Source organism: Anopheles marshallii, chromosome 3 (genome assembly GCF_943734725.1).
Source record: "Anopheles marshallii chromosome 3, idAnoMarsDA_429_01, whole genome shotgun sequence".
Classification (NCBI taxonomy): domain Eukaryota; kingdom Metazoa; phylum Arthropoda; class Insecta; order Diptera; family Culicidae; genus Anopheles; species Anopheles marshallii.
The window spans coordinates 78,740,136-78,759,736 of NC_071327.1; the positions used below are offsets into that span (position 1 = coordinate 78,740,136).

At 44.4% G+C, this 19,601-nt stretch overlaps 2 protein-coding genes across 2 annotated transcripts; one reads left to right on the plus strand and one right to left on the minus strand.

The window, feature by feature from the left end:
* The first annotated feature begins 4,464 nt into the window (after positions 1–4,464).
* Positions 4,465–14,869, plus strand: LOC128716092 (GATOR complex protein Iml1). The gene is made up of 13 exons (XM_053811013.1): positions 4,465–4,537; positions 4,601–6,411; positions 6,478–6,685; positions 6,762–6,887; positions 8,097–8,114; positions 9,331–9,548; positions 9,781–10,007; positions 10,081–10,255; positions 10,323–10,532; positions 11,249–11,323; positions 12,737–12,861; positions 13,173–13,640; positions 13,714–14,869. Exons 1-13 carry the CDS (start codon positions 4,489–4,491, stop codon positions 14,867–14,869), a joined length of 4,866 nt encoding a protein of 1,621 aa, XP_053666988.1. The 5' UTR covers positions 4,465–4,488.
* A 1,147-nt stretch (positions 14,870–16,016) lies between these two features.
* Positions 16,017–19,302, minus strand: LOC128713196 (uncharacterized). The gene is made up of 2 exons (XM_053808056.1): positions 19,266–19,302; positions 16,017–17,359 (listed from the first exon to the last, which is right to left on the minus strand). The coding sequence occupies exons 1-2, from the start codon at positions 19,300–19,302 to the stop codon at positions 16,017–16,019; spliced, it is 1,380 nt and encodes a 459-aa protein (XP_053664031.1).
* Between the last annotated feature and the right edge of the window lie 299 nt (positions 19,303–19,601).

A 19,601-nucleotide genomic window follows, 5' to 3' on the forward strand; every position in this document is an offset into this window, starting at 1 on the left:
CCTTTTCCGGAATGTGGTCCATATTATATCACCAAGCGTACGGATGCGATATGTTATTGAATCTTTCCTACCGCCTTCTGTTCTTCCTCGTGAATCTTTTTTGCAGTAGCGATTCTCTTCATTTTACTCAGTAAATACTTCCCATGCAAAAAGGAACCACATACCGGGATGGATTTATTCCTTTTGTTTGTGGCACAGTTTCGTTCATTTCCATTCGTTTTGTTGCACAAAGAGCAACGTAACAAAATTGTCAATTAACATTCGTTCCATGCTTCTTCTTCGCAATCAATGGGACAAAAACAATATGGGATGCCTTCATGGTACTGTTTACAGTCCAATCTTGTTCCTTTTTTTGCCATCTTGCTACAAAATGGGACGTTATTTGCAGGATGCATTCCTCGACAGTATTTCCCATCTGTTTGCAAGTAACAAAAGTGAATTTCTCTCTCTCCTTTATAGTTCCAGTTTGCTATTAAACGTACCACATTTCTTTCGCTTCGATGTATGAAGAGCGCATTTTTTTTAATTCAACAATGCTAAAGCTCGGAAAAGTTATGATACTTGCCATCTTCCCCTTCGAAAGCGGTGAACAGTGAGGGTTTGGATTAAAACAGATAGCAAAGCTTCTGAGTAATTCCATCACGTCCGGTACACACGTCAGTTGACAGGATTAGCAGTGGTAAAGATGCCGCTGGGAATTGCAGGCTCATTCGGAAATGCTGACCGCCTGCAACCACATGGTTTGGCTTGTATAGTTGGATGCGCCTCTGTCGGAAGTAGACACAGTCACAACGCTCTATAACAGGGGCTGTTTCCTGGAAAACGTCAATTCACTTCCGCTGTGTAGCACGGTGCTGTGAGCACACGGGGATCATTCCCAACGAAATGTCAAACTGGCCGACGCCAGGGACACCGGTTATGATGAATGACTTTTTTGCCGTTGGCTGTGTGGTTAGTGTTTGGTAGAAAAAGGGGATTCACCGAATGAAGAAGCACCACAGGCTCATCGAACAACTGGGTGCTATTTTCGCAGTATTACCTCAGCAATTATTTTCATTCTCACTGCTGAGTTAATACGGATAACTGCGAGTAGTTCCTCCCCATGGTCATTAAAACTTTTGCTAATAAACTAGCCAATCAGATTTGCTATTCTTATTATTTATTTATTATGATTATGACGACTTTTCGCTGTATTAATTTGCTTTTGTTATTATCAATTCAGAAAAAAACTGTTGCTGTTACATTGCATACCTTTAGGCGCAATTCCCCTGCAACGAACATATAACCATTTTAGATCATTATTATTCATCGGCTATGTATTTTCTCAGTAAACCTTTGTGTTTTTGTTTTTGCTGTTCAAATGTGTTCATTATATAAGATCAGCTTTAAATATTCATTGTGGGTATTAAAACAAGCCATCCCTTCCGAAAGGACCACGATGCGCCCGAAAAGGATACTACAACGCTTCCGCCGTCCCGTCTATCCCGACGCGTTGAAAATGGCCGTCCAAACACTGGTGGGCGTTTAGGTCAACAACTTCGCCGGAGGAGGAAAAAAACATTATCCTCTAAAACAATTGTTCTTGAATCAGGTGGCCGGTTCTGTGCCAAGCCTGACTAATGTATGCGAAATGTCTTTAAACGGATCGCATTTGTGCTTTCTTATTTGTGAATACCTTTTTATTTTTCCTCCCGAATGGATGTCACGGCGATGACTAGCAGGAAAAATTGATACCGGTGAAAATGCTAGTGCGGAACGGAAGCTTCTCCAGGGACGGTGTGAGAGAAAGAGAGGGAGGAACCACAAACACATTCAAACATCGTAAGAAGTGAATTGATGGTAAGGAAAAGTCAAGTGGCTTCCTGACATACTGGGTACGGCTGTACACAGAGACGTATACCCGCATATTGGAAAATAAAGGACATACCTGAAAGGACGCCATGCGTGTTTGTGTGTTTGGATAAGTATGTGTGTTTGTGTGTATGGGTGGGATCTAGTGCTTGAGACTGCTCCTAACAACGTCACTCGAGCGAGAAAAGGTGCAACGGAGATGAATAAAAGATAAGCTGTACCGAGACGCACGCTTTGGTTAGAAGAAAAGGATATGCCGGGTAGCAAGGAACGGAGCACCAGGAAATGGGGAGGGTGGTGAAAAGCTCACAAAATGAACGAGCAACGAAGATGAATTAACTCCTGATCGAGGGAAGGAAAAAAAGGCAGGGAGTGGAGTCGCAGGAAGCGAATGGAAGAACTAAACCGACGACGGAACGGAACACGGCGAACGGCTGATCTTGTTTCGTTGTTTATCTTTGTCCCAAGCATTTCCACTCCTCTACACATTTTTGTCCCTTCGTCCACTAGACCAGGGGATGAAAAATAAAAAGAAAGCAAACTCCGCAACCCTTTTCCGTAGCTGTGCTGCTACCATACCGGAGACAGTTGCCAGTGCACGGACCTGGGATCTGGGGCTTCCTTCTTAGCAGTGGTGGCACCATTCAGATGGTGAATTTCGTTCTCCTGGGGTAGAATGATCTCATTGCCCGACCAACAAAGATTTTGCCGGGGCGCATATTTTAATTATGAATTGCATTTTGAATTTCAATTACGACACGTCGTCGTGGTCGTCGTCATCGTCGTCCGGATAAGAGAGGTGGATGGGTTTCACACGTAGCCCGAGAGCTTTGGCGAGGGTGATGAATGCTCGGCACAAACCGCAAACAGTTTCAATGAGGCAGCCCGGACCTAAACGGGTTCAATAGTAAGGATGGATGCGGGTGTATGATGAAGGAGCGGGATGGTAACGACTTTTGCTTTTTTAAACCAGATTCCACCCGAGGTTTGTAAACATTACACCGGAACGCAGTGGAAGGTACCGACACCATGCTTCACCGTTTTGTGTAGAAGACCGACTGTGCCACGCAGTGCGTGGCAGTAAGGACGTACCTCGTTAGTGCCGTCGGTTGGTGATAATTTGTGCGCTGGACAATTACTGCTATATATCTTTTCTTTTCTACCTTCCATCATTTCTTTATTTCCGTCAGTGTTTTGTCCTGGCTTTGGTCTTGTTTGGCTTGCATTGATTTTGAGCTCAAGATTCTTATTAAGATGTTAAATAAAACATTATATAACTCAAACCTTACACCGATTACATTGACCAGCCATAAGAATAACCAGAGTGTAGAGAATGTGATAATACTATAGAAACACAAAAGAAATTTTCCTTTCAAACGGGGTTTCAATATACATTGCCCGCATATCATCAGACCCAGCCCTAAATGGTCTAGGCATGCTGCAGCATATGTATGGCCCGACCTTTCTGCCGAACGTTTCAACGTCTTAACTCCGGCTCAATTTGGCCTGGTCTGTTTGACATGTGGACGTCCTAGTTGAAAGGTCTTTACGAAATTGACCGTCCGATGCAATGGTAATCACATGACCAGCATACCGGTACAGCTTGTAGAGCTCGTCATTGTAGCGGATCCTCTGTATCATTGTCACACGTGCTTAATTGTAAATTTAAAAATTAAAACGAACAGAACACGTTCCTTCTTTGATTCGCTACAACGCAAGAAACATAAATTGCATACAAGACATATGTACAAAAACTGCTTGTACGCAAGCTATGCTGCTATAGAAAATTATTCCTTTTGCTTAGCTATATAGATAGCAAATTCTATAGAAAGAGCCAATAACAATGGAAGAATGTAGTATAATCCTTATTTTGAAGAACAAGTGGTGTAAACTTTCCAAAACAATAAACACGAAATGTGAGTTGATCCATTCTGAAGCTCTCAACCATGATTTTAAAACGAATCAATCCACCTGTCAACACGTCGGTGTTGTCCCTCTCGAAAAAGATAAACAACTGTGTTCATCAATACGCAACGCTCTGAAAGTACATCAATTTAAACGTGTATTTTAGATTTTAATTTTGTGAACGAACCTTCAGCACTGTATTTATATCAAATACACACAAGAAAAAAGAGTTAACTAAACTGCAAACCCAACATAAAATGCCATAATCTCATCTGGAAGGGAAGTCGTAGATAAACAATGCCCAATCATATGTTTGCTGTCAACTTGTGGCAAACGCACATAATCGATGTGTGGTGCTTTCAGTGGAATCCCAAAATTTGGTCTTATCGCGTTTTGTAAAGTGTGTAGCGTTAAATGTTTACCACCCGGTTGTGATTGTGGCGTTTGTAAAGCGGTAATACTCCCCAACGATTATGGTGCACATGGCTTAGAAGTAGGAATAGAGTCAGTAGATTACATCAGCTGACCGACCTGTTCTTCTATGTTGTCCTAATGTATCAGCCGCTTATCACAAATCATTTTTGTTCATCGTTTCTGTGAGATGTTTAGAACGTACCAGCATTTGTAGCGCGTAGAAACTGTGATCAATTCGACGCTTTAAAGTTATACTATCGCTCTTCCCAACTCTGATTGTAATGGTTTGTGGTTGCCACGGGCCTGTTACGAAAGAAAATGATACAAAAACTGTTCAAACTTGTCACCCACCAGAAAGCCTTTAGCTGTAAGTATAGTAAGTACTGCAATTATGTACCAGAAAATCATCTTGGCTCTTTATTTCTTCTAGCGGAGGACCTGGTGCTGAATCCCAAGGAACATCCGGATCTAAAGCTAAATGATATCGTCGAAATATACCTACCGGAGGATGACGGGTGCCGATTACTCCTGCAGGTGACCTGCCTGAACAAAGACTTCAACTCGCGCGAAACTATCAGCGTGGAGGTGAATGTAGCCACCACGTTCAATTTGAAGGCTTACAACGATGTCTACATGCGTGTGATAGACCCGACCGATGTGGTGCTCGATTCGGTCGAGATTACTTTCAAGGACCAGTACATTGGCAGGTCCGAGATGTGGCGCTTGAAGACACGGCTCACCAACACGTGCGTGTATCTGAACAAGAAGATCGAATCGTGCGATGGATGTATCCGGTGCCAGGTGTACGAGATGTGGTCTCAGGGCGAACGTGTGGCCTGTGGCGTTATCAACGAGGACACCAAGGTGGTTTTCCGCAGCAACACCTCGATGGTGTACCTCTTCCTGCAGATGTCGTCCGAAATGTGGGACTTTGACATTTACGGCGATCTGTACTTCGAGAAGGCGGTAAACGGATTTCTGGCCGATCTGTACAAAAAGTGGCAGAAGCTTGGCAGTAACCACGAAGTTACGATAGTGCTTTTCTCGCGCACATTCTACACAGCGAAAAGTTTGGACGAATTCCCGCCCCATATGCGCGACTGTTTGCAGATCGACTACAGGGGACGGTTCTACGAGGATTTCTATCGTGTGGCCATTCAAAATGAGCGTTGCGATGATTGGAGCACTACACTGGTTCAGTTACGACGATTATTTACCGGCTATCGGGACGTGGTGCTTAAATACCATGCGAGAGGCGATCTTCCACCGGGTACGCAAATTCCACCGGCCACCAATTCCACCGCCGCTCAGGGAAACTTCTTGGAAGTGCTGAACATTTCGCTGAACGTGTTCGAGAAGCATTACCTTGACCGGAGCTTTGATCGTACCGGACAGCTCTCGGTGGTAATCACACCGGGCGTTGGAGTGTTCGAGGTCGATCGTGAGCTAACCAACATCACCAAACAACGTATCATCGATAACGGTGTCGGTAGCGATCTGGTGTGTGTCGGCGAGCAGCCCTTGCATGCGGTACCGTTGCTAAAGTTCCACAACAAAGATACACTCACCTCCATCGACGACTATTCGATGCCACACTGGATTAATCTTAGCTTTTATTCGACGAACAAGAAGCTACCGTACTCTACGTTTATTCCGCGCATCAAACCGCCACCGGCGATTGGTGGCAGCACGGAACCACAACAAACACGTCCCGCTGGACCGGGACGTTTGCGGCTGACGAAACAAACGACCGATAAAAAGAACGAGTACATCCACAACTGTCTGTTCGATTACGATGCGTACGACGATCAGATATTTCAGCTACCGGCTGTTCACGGGACGAGTTCGTTGCAGCGCATGGCACGGACAAAGAAAACGTCCGTGCCCAGTTTGGATGGTTTTGGCACGTACGCGAGGGCCTGCGAATGGGAACAGGACACACTGAGCCCATCGCGATTGCGACGTAAAATGTCCGATCCGGATATACATCATGCGTCCAACAGTCTGCTGAACGTGAGCATCGCATCACGCAGCAGCTCTCCCAACACGAGCGACATTTTAGGCATGCCGAAACCGACTGCCATTACCTCACCAATTATTGAGGGTCGCACCGGTGCGTTTGGTTCATCTAGTGGTCCGGTTGTACGTACTGGACGGGCGCTGATTAATCCGTTCGATCCGTCGCACGTTACCATCAAGCTCACCTCAAACCGACGTCGATGGACACACATTTTCCCGAAGGTATTTTAGGTGTTCAATGTTGTTTTTGTTTCTTTCTTTATCCTTTACTGTATATGCTTATTGTAGGGACCACAAGGAGTGCTTATTCAGCAGCATCACTATCAGGCTGTCCCGGCCGTCACCCAATCGCCCAGCTATTTTGTGGATCTTGATTCAAGCAGTGAATATGCGCACACATCCACTTGCACGTGGGGTCGGGCACGGCACGGCAGTACCGCTTCGTTTGATAGTCGGCTCAATGAGGACGATTTGAAGTGGATCGCCGAAAATGGATGTAAGCTTGCTAAACTGCGTAACATACTTTCTCCAGTTCTGTTTCTCTAATGCCACTTTTGTGTTACATATTTTAGGCAATCGGAAAAAATCCGTACTACACTCACCGGCCGGACCACATGTACCGGTAACGCCTTCCAAAAGCCTTACCCTGTTGTGGGGTGCTACCGGCGAGCAGGAATGGACACCGGCCCTAACCACAGGTAGAACCGACACGGCCGGGTCTTTGTGATGGCGTTCATCAACTAATACGTGCCGTGTATCGCGTTGTTTTATTCTCATCTTCCTTTCCCATGATATATCAGTTGAGAGTATCGTTCATCATACCCTGAGCACCAGCATTATGCCGGTACTGGTGTCCTCCATGCATCCATGATCCTTCCCACACGATCCTCATTTTCTCATCAGCCATAACACATCATGTTTGGTTGCTAATCACAACAGTCCGTGTAGTGTTTTTTTTTCTTTTATTTTTATTAATTGTTGTTTGATAAATCATCGTCATCATTCCACTGACTTTTCGTTACCCTCTTTATACGGCTATTATGCCATGGCCGCTCACACCATATTTAACCAACGATACAGTAAAATAACCGAATGTTTCTTTTTATCCTCTCCATATCCACGCTTCCTTCATCCTTCATCAAACGCACAACCTCGTTGTATTGGAAATATCCTTTTCTACAGTACAAAACGATCGATAGCAAATAATCGCTTCGCTTTTCGTCGCGATCGGTGTTCGTTGTTCGCTGTTTAGCGATCGATGTTGCTCATTCATCCGTTCGGATACAACTATCTTCGATAAATTGAAATCCTCACGGTGTCCCGATCCTGATCAATTTTCCGTTCCATCGATTCATGCACCACTCGCAATTCTGCGCCATTCCGCACCACTTTAACGTTTCTCCTCTCTTTTCTTCCCAACCGTGGATGCTTTCTTTTTTTTTCTTCACACCATTAATATGCCGCTGTTGCCTGCAAACGGGAATACATCTTGTGGATACTTGGATACCCTTCTCCTGCTCCTTACCACCCACTTCTCTCCACTTTGCCCGGGGACACACAACCCGGTGCGGTGGCACCTGTTCGATCTGGCCGCACAAATGAACGTTTCTACCGCGTATCCGTGAAACCGGTTTTACCTTTTTCTAATTCAACATCGATTTCTTTCTTCACTCTTTTTTCTCTATATCCCCATCTAAATGTATGTGTGTGTTTATGTATGTGTGCGTGTATATGTGCCCATCACAAAACATGCGTCCGTACGTTTCATCCGTTTGTGCTCCACCACCCCCGCAAATGCGTCCATGTGTGTCCACCGACCAATCTGTCCGCCATGTGTCTGTGACGAACCAAACACCAACAAAACCGTACGGAACCAAACCGGCATCTTGGGGAAAGCGTATCAACAGTCGGCAGAGTGATCATAGGTTGGAAAACGCACACACACACACACACACACACAGCTACACCGTGCAACCCTTTTTCCGTTGCCATTGCACATGCTGTGGGAAAAAGATTTGGTTTTCTATGATATTGTTTTACTTTAAGTACTATTAGTCTTTTGCTCTGCATAGCACCCTTATTTTCCTGCTCTCGTTTCTTTTGTGTTATCCAACTTCACTTTTCCATCCTGTTTATCTTCCCCTGCACAATGGGCGATCGATAACGATCGTTAACATGTTTCCAAGTGCTGTTTCTATATACATATATTGCTATTGTTACTGTTCTGCTCTGTTGATGTTAGTAGTGCGTGTACTCTTTGTGTTTTGTTTCAGTAGGTATTGTTAGTATGCGTAATGAATCGTTCCACAGATATACGACCGTCCTCGACTCGAACGCGTCCTGGACTGTCCGAAAGGAACGCTTTTGGGTTAGGGCAGCGTATAGTCCACTTATCAACAATGTCCGTTGAATGTGGTGATATCTGTTCTTAACTTCAGTTACTGAATGTGTGTCACTAAATGTAGCGCTGTCAATATCGCTTGTGTTAGGGTGTGGCAAAAAAGAGGGAATGTTGAACTATATGTATAAGCGAGTATTGCTGAAGCCTGTGAATAGCATCTCTGTCCATGTATTATGTGTAGTCGCACAAGTCTGTGCTCTCCTTCTTGTACGCACGTTTCTCTTGCGAATCCACCCTGGCTGAGGTAATGTAAATCATGCATCGTCGTTCCGAATTGGCCTGCTGTATTGTATCGGTTTTATAATGTTTGCGTAAGAAGCATACTTTATCCCTGCAATCTACAATCCCAAAAATCCTCCCATCCAACACGATCGTACATACCGTTCCCGAATGTGCATGTTTAAAATGATAATTTACAAAAGCATGATTGCATGATTTACACGATCTTGAGACTGAGTACGGTGTGTATAGCACGAAGAGTAGATATATAGTATTATACCTGTAATGCTTACTATCACTAACAAAATCTTATCAACCAACCTGTTCGTATCTTTACCCATTAACATGCTATTAATCTCTGATCAAGAGGAAAGGTGCTTTGGTTGTATTGTATGCTTGATTGTGCTTTCGTATTTACGATGGTGTAGTATAGTGCCTTATTTGGGGGTTTTCCTACAGAGCGATCACTAACTATCATCTTCTTCTCGCCTTCCCATCGTCACCGCAAATCGCCTTGAAAGGAGTGGACTGGAAATCGCTTACAATTCCTGCCTGTTTGCCGATCACAACCGATTACTTCCCGGACAAACGATCGCTACATAACGATTACGTGGTGTCGGACTATACGCTGTTGCCGGAAGACTTCAATGCGGATTATGCGCAAAACCGTGCGGTTTACAAGAAACCATTGTCAACGGATGAAGTGTTTAAGGAGCTTGTTTCACAACGATTGGCACAGGTAAAGACGCATAACTGGGAAGTTGTACTGATTACCTTAAACTTCCTATCCTATGACCGTCTTATTTTCTTAGATACCTTGTTCACCCTTTTTAATGTTGCGACAATCTAAATCTTGTTCTCATACAACAAACAAATAGTTATAATCTCCTCGTTAATTCCTCGTGAGAAGTCCTACAGACTTCCCCCACAAAACGCCTATTCTAGTTAACTTGTCTTTCCAATGCTTGCAGGGCTTTCAGCTGATCGTGCTTCCCGATAAGAGTGCCACGAATCCACCACATGCGCCTTGTTGTGGTGGCCATCTACAACCGATATCTTACTTTACAACGGCCAGTAGCGTTCTACGTCGTCAACCACCTCAGGAACCGACCAAAGAGTATCTGCTTTCAATCGGACGCATATTCCATCGCATCTCGCTCAGTGGTTCGGCCATCACAGTGACACGCTACCGACCGCGGTAAGATATAGAAAATGAGGCCCCAAAGCCAGTAAACAATTCCACTAATAAATCTTTTCTGCCCGCTCGTTAGCCATCCCTATCCACCGATCAACGTTGACTATCGGTACCGGTTTCATGCACCCCAGCACGACACGTACGAAGTGAGCGGAGTTCATTTCACCACGGAAAAGCTGGAAAACTTTAACTGGAACTATATGGACCAATACATCTGTACACGGGGCGACACCGACTATCCATTGCACGAGGTTATTGAACGGCACCTCGGTATTTCTGTTGAACAAACACTTTTAACTATCGCATTTTGCTCCACAGAATATGAAATATTGGCGCTACCGAATGTATCTACTGCCGAAAGAAGATCCAGCAATGAAGAAAATTATAGATGGTACGGTGCGCCGGTGTGACATCTACCATGAGGACAGCCCGTTCCCACCGGATCGGCAGATTTGTTACGAATTTGTGCGTTTTGTCGAGGCGTATCTGAACAAAATCAAAAAACTACAACCGGCCAAAAAGCCACGGGTAAGTGCGTCCGGTGCCGGTTCCGGTGGAGCTGTTGCTGCTGCTGCCGCCGTACTGCTGAAATTGGAACCCATTTAACGGTTTCCTTCGAACGAGGCCGGCAATATGTGTTTTTCCACTTTTCAGCCATTTATATGTGATGTGTTTTGTTACCTTCCATTTTTTCCCCTAACGATTGTACCTACAATTTAGTCCTCGCGTAGCGTTAGACGCTCGTTGACGGCATTAGTCACTGGCTGTTTTTTTTTTGTTCTTCGTGTGTACTATTTAATCAAATTTGACCGTGTACGTGACTAATGATGATGTATGATGTTGATCACAGCGCCAACACTGCTTGCATTTAAACAAAGCTCATTCATTGCAACAGAATCTGGATGTGTGTGCAGCCGCACATATCCTTTCTGATGTCTGTTTTTTTCAGTTGTTTCTAAACAAGCAGTAAAAAGTGTTTTAGTTTTCGTTCATCAGTGCCACTTATAATCACTTTTTTGTACATTAAAAGTTTGTCTTCCATGTGTATAGACATAGTTGGAGTACAGAGCAAACCGGTCTATAACTTTCATACCGAATTACGGAATGTTTACAGAACCAAGCTCATTCTTTAATGGTAAACATTTGAACATGTTAAGGGAACGTCTTAGCACGAGTACAATTGTTCTTCTAATTTATGCCGGCTATATTGTGAACGCACATACACACCTAACTTATCCTTGCAGGGATACCCACCACAATCGCACCTTACCAGACGACGCCACAGTACCAGCATCCTGTCGAGACCACCACCGAATCAGGTGTGCGAAAACAAAAACCAAAAAGAGAAGAAACAATGCCCAACTCCTTCTTTCCCTTCATTGTCCTTTTGTCACCTTGATCGTAGCGTGTTATCGTGGTTATTATAAGTTTAATATTATTTCAGTTCGAACAAAATCTGTTCGGAGTTAAGCGAGAGGAAGGCAAAGCATCGGCCGTGAATTAGTCGATCAATCTTACATTTAAAAAACTCTCCCTGTTTTGTTTTCATCTTTTATTTTCCCATTGGTTTGTTTACTTTTGTGTTATTGTTTTTTTTTGCGGCAATTTTTATAGCATTTTGCTTTGCTTCTTTTACTCGCTATTTTTTTTGCGATTTCTTTGACCCTGTTGGTGGTTGGGATTAATTTGCTTGTGTTTGCTTACTGTTTTCAAATGAAGCACGTCGTGATTTTTATGCTTTCATTAAAATTTTGCTTTCAAATCGAGCTTTAACGAGATTATAATTTGCGTTATCGAAAAGAGCTACATTTCGCACTCATTCGGGTTCTTTTACGTTAGCTTTCCTAATTTTTGTACTACGCGGTGGAAGATTTTTGTCTACGATGCTTCATTTGTTTTTGCTTCTTTGCTATTTTTGTTTTGATTTCCATTCTTAAACGCCTTTTTTCTGTTACTTTTTTTATACAACTAAACGTTCAACCTTTTACGTTATGTTATTCCAACCTTCACCATTCCCAACAGTACGCAAACGATCGTCAACGTTTTAGCTGAGTTATTGCGATAGCTAATTGGATTTTTTCTTGTCTTTTTTCTCCTCTTTATCTCCCGTGTTTCCTCCCTCTCTGTGCATCCCTTTCGATACCGCAATCTGTGCGATGTACTGTCAAAAAAAAAAGGTAACGGCACCCCAACAGTTCCGCGAACGAGTCTTCAGCAACCGTCTACCGGAGAAGTCAAGGTTCAGGTTAATGTTCACTATTTTCCTACCATGCGAAACGGGGGGTTTTCCTCGTTCGCTTTCACATGTGCCGCTGCTGGGTGGTTATTTGCAAGGGATGGGATCATTTCCCGTTTGCGGTGGTGTTGGTTTTGCGTTGTGTGTTACTGCTGATGCTATTGCTTCTGTTGCCGCTTATATATAAATTGCACCTACAGTCGCTCGTTTCGTATCTGTGTGTTAACTGCAGTTTGTTTTGTCTCTTAATTGTGCTAATAGTTAACTGTAATACTGTTATATGGTCGCTACGAATTTACAAACAAAAATTTACTTTCGCAAATCAAAATTTAGACATGGATGGTTGTCAAATTGGTCTGGTTCGATAAGCAAGGATTTGATCAAGAAGAGCATTGTGTTCTGCACAAGTTTCTTCATTTGTATCACTATTTTCTGTATGATTGTGTGTTGTGTTTTTTTCTGCAAAGTTATGTTGATTTTCAATCTTTTCTTCCAGCAGCATGGTGGATGGGTAAAACTGTATTATAACAGCACTAGTAATGGTCATCCTCATCATCATCTACTTCACCATCATCATACTCCTGATCGCTTTTCTTTCCCTAGCACCCTTGCCGGTAACAGGTTAGTTGCGTGTTTTTATTTTGTGCCCATTGCCATCCCCATCGTTGTACATTTCCAAAACACCTAAAATCAAAAGAGAAAAAGTTTGCTATCAGAAGTAAAGTCGTAGTAGTGTTAGCACGGTAAGCCTTCTGGCCTTCAGCATGGCAGGTAAGCCGCGTAGACTGCTTGCTTTTGCCGTGTATAGATTTTTTTTTCTTACTTATTTGCTTGCACGTTGCAATGCTGCTTCGCTTTTCATACCCAACCACACCAAACGCAAACCGCTTACCCGACCAGAATAAGACGTATGCTTCTGTTGTGCTCTGCAGTATCCTCACACGAACCGGATCGAAGGTGCTGGACAAGAGTGGTAGTGCCATGCAGTCGCCAACACCTATCGGAACCGGTGCTATTGGATCTGCTGCGTCGACCATATCCAACGGCAACAATAGTCCGGCAACACCGGTTACGCCGGGGATTGGATCGCCAATGATAAGTTCGGTGGGCGGCAGAACGACGGTCGACGGTATTCCACTGTCCACGTTGAATACGGCCACCGAACAAGGACTGCCAGAGGATGGAGATGATTTCGGTGGTGAATGTGGCAAGCTAAAGTCCACGGCCACACTGCAGGAAATATTCGATGCAATGCGCCACCCGGTACACGGTGTGGGATTTTTGGCCCCAGCACAAAGCATGCCCTCGTGCACGTTCGTATCGTACGATGCGATCAACTGGCTGCAGAATCGTATCGAAGGTCCGTGCAAACCCGTCGAGATACTGGAAGAAATGAGACGGTAAGTGGTAAGGGTGTGCGATTGTTTGATCGTTTGTCAACTCACCTAAGACATTTTATTCACATTTTCGCAGCAATCGTCTCATCTGTCATGCTTCCGGGGACTTTAACAAACCGGTCGTTGCTGGCTTCTGTCTGTATTACATCGTGCGCCAAGAAAAGGATTCACCGGAGTACGTCCCTCCGCTCGGTGATTTAGCCGCCTTTGAAAACGAATGGATGGAGGTGGAAATACGACATCCGGATCTTACCCGACCGGTCGATCCGCATGATCGTGGCGTGCCGACGTTTCTGCGCGAATCGATAGACAGGCAGGACGAGGAGGATGGACTGCTCTACAAGCAAACTCACCTCGAGATCGATATCAGTTCGAAATCCGATCGAACGGAGTGGGGTCACGCACGATACCACCAGCGAATGATACCCGGGCATGCGTACGAGATCGTTGTCCAGTGGATTACGGCTTCTGGTCCGATCGTGTACGATCTCATCTACGGCTGGTGCCGAAAGGCACAGCAGTGCGGGTTTCAGCTCGTGACCATACCGGCGGATCCGCTGGCGGAACCGTTCACCGAAAAGTCGGACCCATTGCGCGGTCCCATCTTCATTCCACTCGATATCGACTGCCTAAAGCAACATCGCAGCTTCCTATTCCAGGAGTTCCCGAAGGAAACGTGGCCAACGAGACTGTTGCTGTTTCAAGAAGCGATCGTACGCCGGTTCGGTTTCATGCGCTGCACGGTGGAAACGAAAACCGGCTGCAATCAGATATCGCTCGACTATCAGTACGTACACTGTAGTGGTAATATGTTCCTGCTGGTGCCGAACCCCAACATGGGATTGCGATCACGCCAACGGCTCGCATCCGGTGGCAGTAACTTTAAAAAACCGATCGCCTTCATTAACCGGTACTCGGCGTCGTACGAATCGCAGATGGTGCCACCGAGCAATCACGAACCGTCCTACATCACGCGCCACGTCACCGGAGCGAAGGGGAACACGAAGGACGAAAGCGAAGTGATACGCCGTACCGGATTCCTCTGGTCCTGGAACCACATGATACCGAACAAGAAGTGGAAATCGCTCGTCATTGCACAAACGGACGATCTGTTCCAGCTGAAGATGTTGCGCGATTTCAAGGAGTTCTGTTCGAACACCGACCAACGGCTGGTCACCTTCTGGGAGTCCTGCTGGGAGCTGAAAGAAAAGGCATCACTCGAACGTAGCTGAACGTTGATCGTGAACAACGAAAAAGAAAGCAGCACCGAACTGTCGTTCGTTTTGTTTTGTCCGTTTTGTTATTATATTGCTTGTTTATCGCTCTTTTATTGACACAAAAATCGAAATCGAAAATAAAATAAAAACACTCAAAAACTATGACGATTACGCGATTGCTCATTTACCGGGTGGGGCAGGAAGAGTGATAGAGGGGAGTGATCCTATCATACACGCGATCATGTCATCCGAAGCTTCGCTGGAGATGTTTTGATGTAAGCACAGTTAGCTTAAATAGCTGCAAGCTTTCCTATTTCGCTATCCTTAAGGCGTGCTATTTCACCCGCTAGAGTTTCAGGGAAGATCGAAAAGATGGGAGATTGTATGTACGAGCGACTATCTTCCTGCCTAATAGTACTACAAGTTTTATAAACTTTGGCATTTATATCAAGATCTTTTTTTTAGTCTCTAACAGCACTCCAACCAAAAGGCCACTGACAGACCATGGTGCTTCAACGTTATTGTTTATCTATCTAAATAATCACAACACACGAAACGGTCCGTAACGGTTTCGTTCGTTCGATTCGAGTACAATTTGCTGTACTGTACGTAAGGACACGATTCAAATACAAATCGGATGACATACTGTTGTATTAGACTTCATATGCCGGACAATTCAATCAGTTTGCTACCGGACATTGTTAAAGTTCAATCGTGTCCTTTCAAAAACTTCCAAAATAAAACTCGTCCTCCACAGTATATAGCTAAACCCTACCTAACTATCATTCAGTACACAGTTCTGTCTCCTATTCGTACACTCAGTCCCTTGACAGCAATCGCTTGGAACTCCATTCTTATATTAGTTTTATACCGCTATAAAATTGCTTACTTCGCTTTGTACATTTTTGGTCACCACCACAGTTACCAATTACCGCAGTCGATCAGGTCAGGTGTAAATGGATTCTATAGACATACTGTTTATACTAGCAACCGAGGTTTACGTTATGCACCACTTATCAGCAGTAGGTTAATATCTATTGCTTTTTACATTCTCCACTCCGGGGGGAGATTCCGTTTCACCAACCGAACCTGGAGAACATCCTTCACCTACCGAGTGCCAAGTGTGTATTTGTATGTACAAGGTTCTTCACCACCGTCCCGCTCACATGGTCGTCTCCGAGTCCGGTGGTGTGTGATAGTTAAGATTATAAGCCGGTGGACCACTGTTCAGGAACTGCATCGCCCGCAAACTCTCGCGCGAAACGGAACGTCGGTGGGGTAGCTGCGGGATGGCAATCGGATCCGTACCACTGCCAACCTGGCCCTGGACCGGATTGTTACCGTTCGCTAGGTTAGCGAACACGTTCTCCACCTGTCCAGCGGGACCCACTTGTCCCGGGGGAGACACATTGTAGCCTCGGTTAGCAACACCACCCATCTGTTGGGTTCCACCCGCCGCACCGAGATATGAGCTTAGTGGACGCGTGCCGTGAAAGTTGGAGTAACTCGATCGTACCGATGGTGGACGATTCTGCCCATTAGTGCCGTAGTACTCTTCGTTCAGTTCGGGGCTGTGGTTAAGGTTCGTCGTCGAGTGTTGGTACACTGGGTTGGACAGTCCTGCATGGGTACCAGCACCAGCGAGGACACCACCGGCACCACCCCCGAGTGCCTGTGGCGAGGAAGAAGCCCCCCAGGACGTCTGTTGCTGGAGCAGTGGCGACGATGAGTTCATGTTGTAGTAGATCGGATCGATCGGACTGCTTGTGTCACCGTCCAGGAAGGTCGGCGTGTGTACGAGAGCCTGCCGCCGATGTGGTGGTAACGGTGGCTGAACCGACTGATGATGGTGATGGTGCGCTCCGAACGTGTTCAAATTGTTGGCGGATGCCTCACCCACCGGTTGGCCGAAATTGTTCAACTGACCCATCATGTAGTCGTTGTTCAGTGACTTCAAGTTCGACTCGGTCAAATCCGGGTTCTTGTTGTGGACGAACGGTGGGAAGGTTTTGGTGAGCGTCATGGTGCCTGCCGCATCCTCCAGCCCAGCCAACGCATTCACATGATGGTGTCGATGCTGCTGCAGATGTTGCTGCTGCTGATTGAGCAACTTCGTTACCGGGTTCTGGTGCATTGTCTTTCGCCGCGAGTTGCGCACACTGCTCCGGTGATGGTGATGGTGGTGATGATGATGTCCCGCACTCCCCGAAGCGATCGCGCCCGATCCACCAGACGAAGACGAATGACCCCGGCGACTGGAGGTACTCTGACGACCAGTTCCACCGCCAATCGTGCCACGTTGCATTACCGATCGACGTTTGACACGACGCGGTGTCATGGGTTTCGGGCTCAGGGAGGACGGTGCCCTAGCACCTGCACCGCCAATCAAATCATCATCATCAAACGCATCGTTCGGGTGGGCACCCCGGATCGTGTCCACCGGCCGACTGAACTCAACCGAGTACAGCGACTGGCGGTGTTTGGACTTTTTGCTAGTTCTGCTCACTAGAACCACCGAGAAAGGTGGAACAACGCGCCACGGTAGACCACAAAGGAAGACAGGGTAAGAATAAAATGGACATAGAAACGGAAGTGAAAGTACAAGTGCATCGTGAACGGAAGATAACAAGGAAAAGAAAGAAAAGAAACAAGGAAAGAGAGAGAGAGAGAGAAACAGGAAACAAAACATTAACAAAAAATTAGTTTATAATAAAACATATTTGCAAAACAGAGAAGAACACAGGAGTAATGGTAAGGAACGATAAAGTGGAGGAGATAAAGGAAGCTTCAGATGATGTGGAAGGGCTGGCGCATTTAAACTTGATCACTGTATGAAAGTAGGCAATGTGCTAGTCTCATCCTCCGTGAGCTTACCAAGTATGGCAGGGTTTTTCAATCAGTATACATTTGACATTAGCTGTCAATTCGAGCGCTAAGTAAAAACTTGCGTTGTTGCGCGTGTTTAATGCAATTTGTGTTAGTGTGACAGTGGAAATGAACCATCGAAATGGATTCGATAAATATGCTTACAGGACTTCTTTCAAGCAGTATGCAGTTGCAATGCGTGGTATTAGCTCACTTCATGATTGCGGTGATAAATGTGCAATAGTAGTTGCAAAAGGTAGCAAAGGTACCAACAACATGTAACCCACTAACTGTTGATGACCACAAAGAGACTAGCACTTACCTGCACACTTATTGTTAGGAGATCAGTTTAGTCTGTGATTTTGGAGCTTTGGTAAGGGATGTTGAGGTATCCAACTCAGCAAAAAGTTAGAAAGCACTATTAACGCTAATAATATCTACACCGATCGGGGTTGTACTTTGTTAAGAAATTTTACTAGAAGAAAAGAAAAGTAATTATTTTTCCAAACATTATACACATTTCGCAGTTATTTTTCTAGTAAGTAAAAAAACCATTCACCGAAAACTTCCATTTGTGATTGAGGTGCTATTTTGTTACGTGGTTATGTGCATGGTTGAGTTATTCAAATCAATGATTTACTATATACTATGCTAAGAGGGTGTTGTGTCTAAATTGTGTCACTGTCAAAATGTTTGATTGGAAGATAAAAACAATAATAATTACTAATATTTAAGCTTACTTTCATCGCTAAAGTTACTGTAGTTGTAACATTCTACAAAGATATGCTAGTTGAAAAATTATAATTATTTTTAAAAATTACACTTCAGTTGTTGTTTTTTTTTATAAATTCATAACATATAATAAAACTGTACAATAGCTCCCCTCAATTCCACAACTCGAAAATAAACAGTAATTCACCCAATGAAAATATTTGTTTTCACCTTTTTCTGTATCTTTCTTTTATTTATATTCATTGCTTTCATTTCGTTGAACGCCACTGAGCTTTATTTTTTCGAAAAAAAACCCCAAAAACAGAATCAAATGGCTTCGAAGCCAAAAAGTAAAACAACATTAAACGAATATAGTAAGAGAATCCGTCTTCGTGAACACGTGTTTTGATTCAGCTCATGCTACGCCTACATAAGGAAGTAGTATTATATAGGAATAAATTCTCGCAATTAAATCACTATCACTAATGTGGGTCGTTCCACTGCACTCGGTATATTTTTTTTCACTGTGCTTTGTACATTCGAACGAATGGTGAACTGTTCTTTCCTAAAAAAAAACAAGCATCATTGCTGAGTGCTTGAAGGTTGGAACAAAAAAAAACAAATCGAGTAATAGTGCCTGTAAACGTACGCGCTAGGTGTATAGAACAAAAAAAAACGCCTTATACTTAGGTGAAAATAAAACACATATCTTTTCTTCGTTCGCTAGTCTACTATCTATCTCTACATGCTTTTACGGTCTATAATGCTTTTTTTCCTCAAACTCTACACTAACTGCGGTGAAACGACGTTTGAGGGCTTTGGTTTGCGACATTACCGAGTTGTCGCCCGTGGCAAGATGTTTCGTTACACATTTTGTCCATGCGAATGCGGTTCGCACTAATTTGGCTAGAAATACGGCTGATGTTGCGCTTTTGGCTACTGCTGCTGCTACCGATAACATGTTTTGCTAGTTTCGTTCCGCTACAAACAGACGATGTCATAACAATCGCTACGAACAAATAAAAATTTGTTCTTTTTTTCTTCAGGGTGCTTTTGGAGGAGCGTTCGTTGGATGAGAAAATTTGTAGCTATTCCCTATCACTTATTGTCTACTAAAACAAAACAAAAAAACAGAGCCTATAACACAGTCATATGTAACGATAGAAACGAT

Bases quoted from the DNA above. Each gene is read 5' to 3' on its own strand.
- LOC128716092 (XM_053811013.1), top strand. From the start codon at position 4,489: ATGATACAAAAACTGTTCAAACTTGTCACCCACCAGAAAGCCTTTAGC. The intron at 12,862-13,172 runs GTTAGTTGCGTG...TGTGCTCTGCAG, and splicing joins AGCACCCTTGCCGGTAACAG to TATCCTCACACGAACCGGAT. The intron at 13,641-13,713 runs GTAAGTGGTAAG...ACATTTTCGCAG, and splicing joins ATACTGGAAGAAATGAGACG to CAATCGTCTCATCTGTCATG.
- LOC128713196 (XM_053808056.1), bottom strand. From the start codon at position 19,302: ATGTGTAACGAAACATCTTGCCACGGGCGACAACTCG. The intron at 17,360-19,265 runs GTAATGTCGCAA...CGGTGGTTCTAG, and splicing joins TTGCCACGGGCGACAACTCG to TGAGCAGAACTAGCAAAAAG.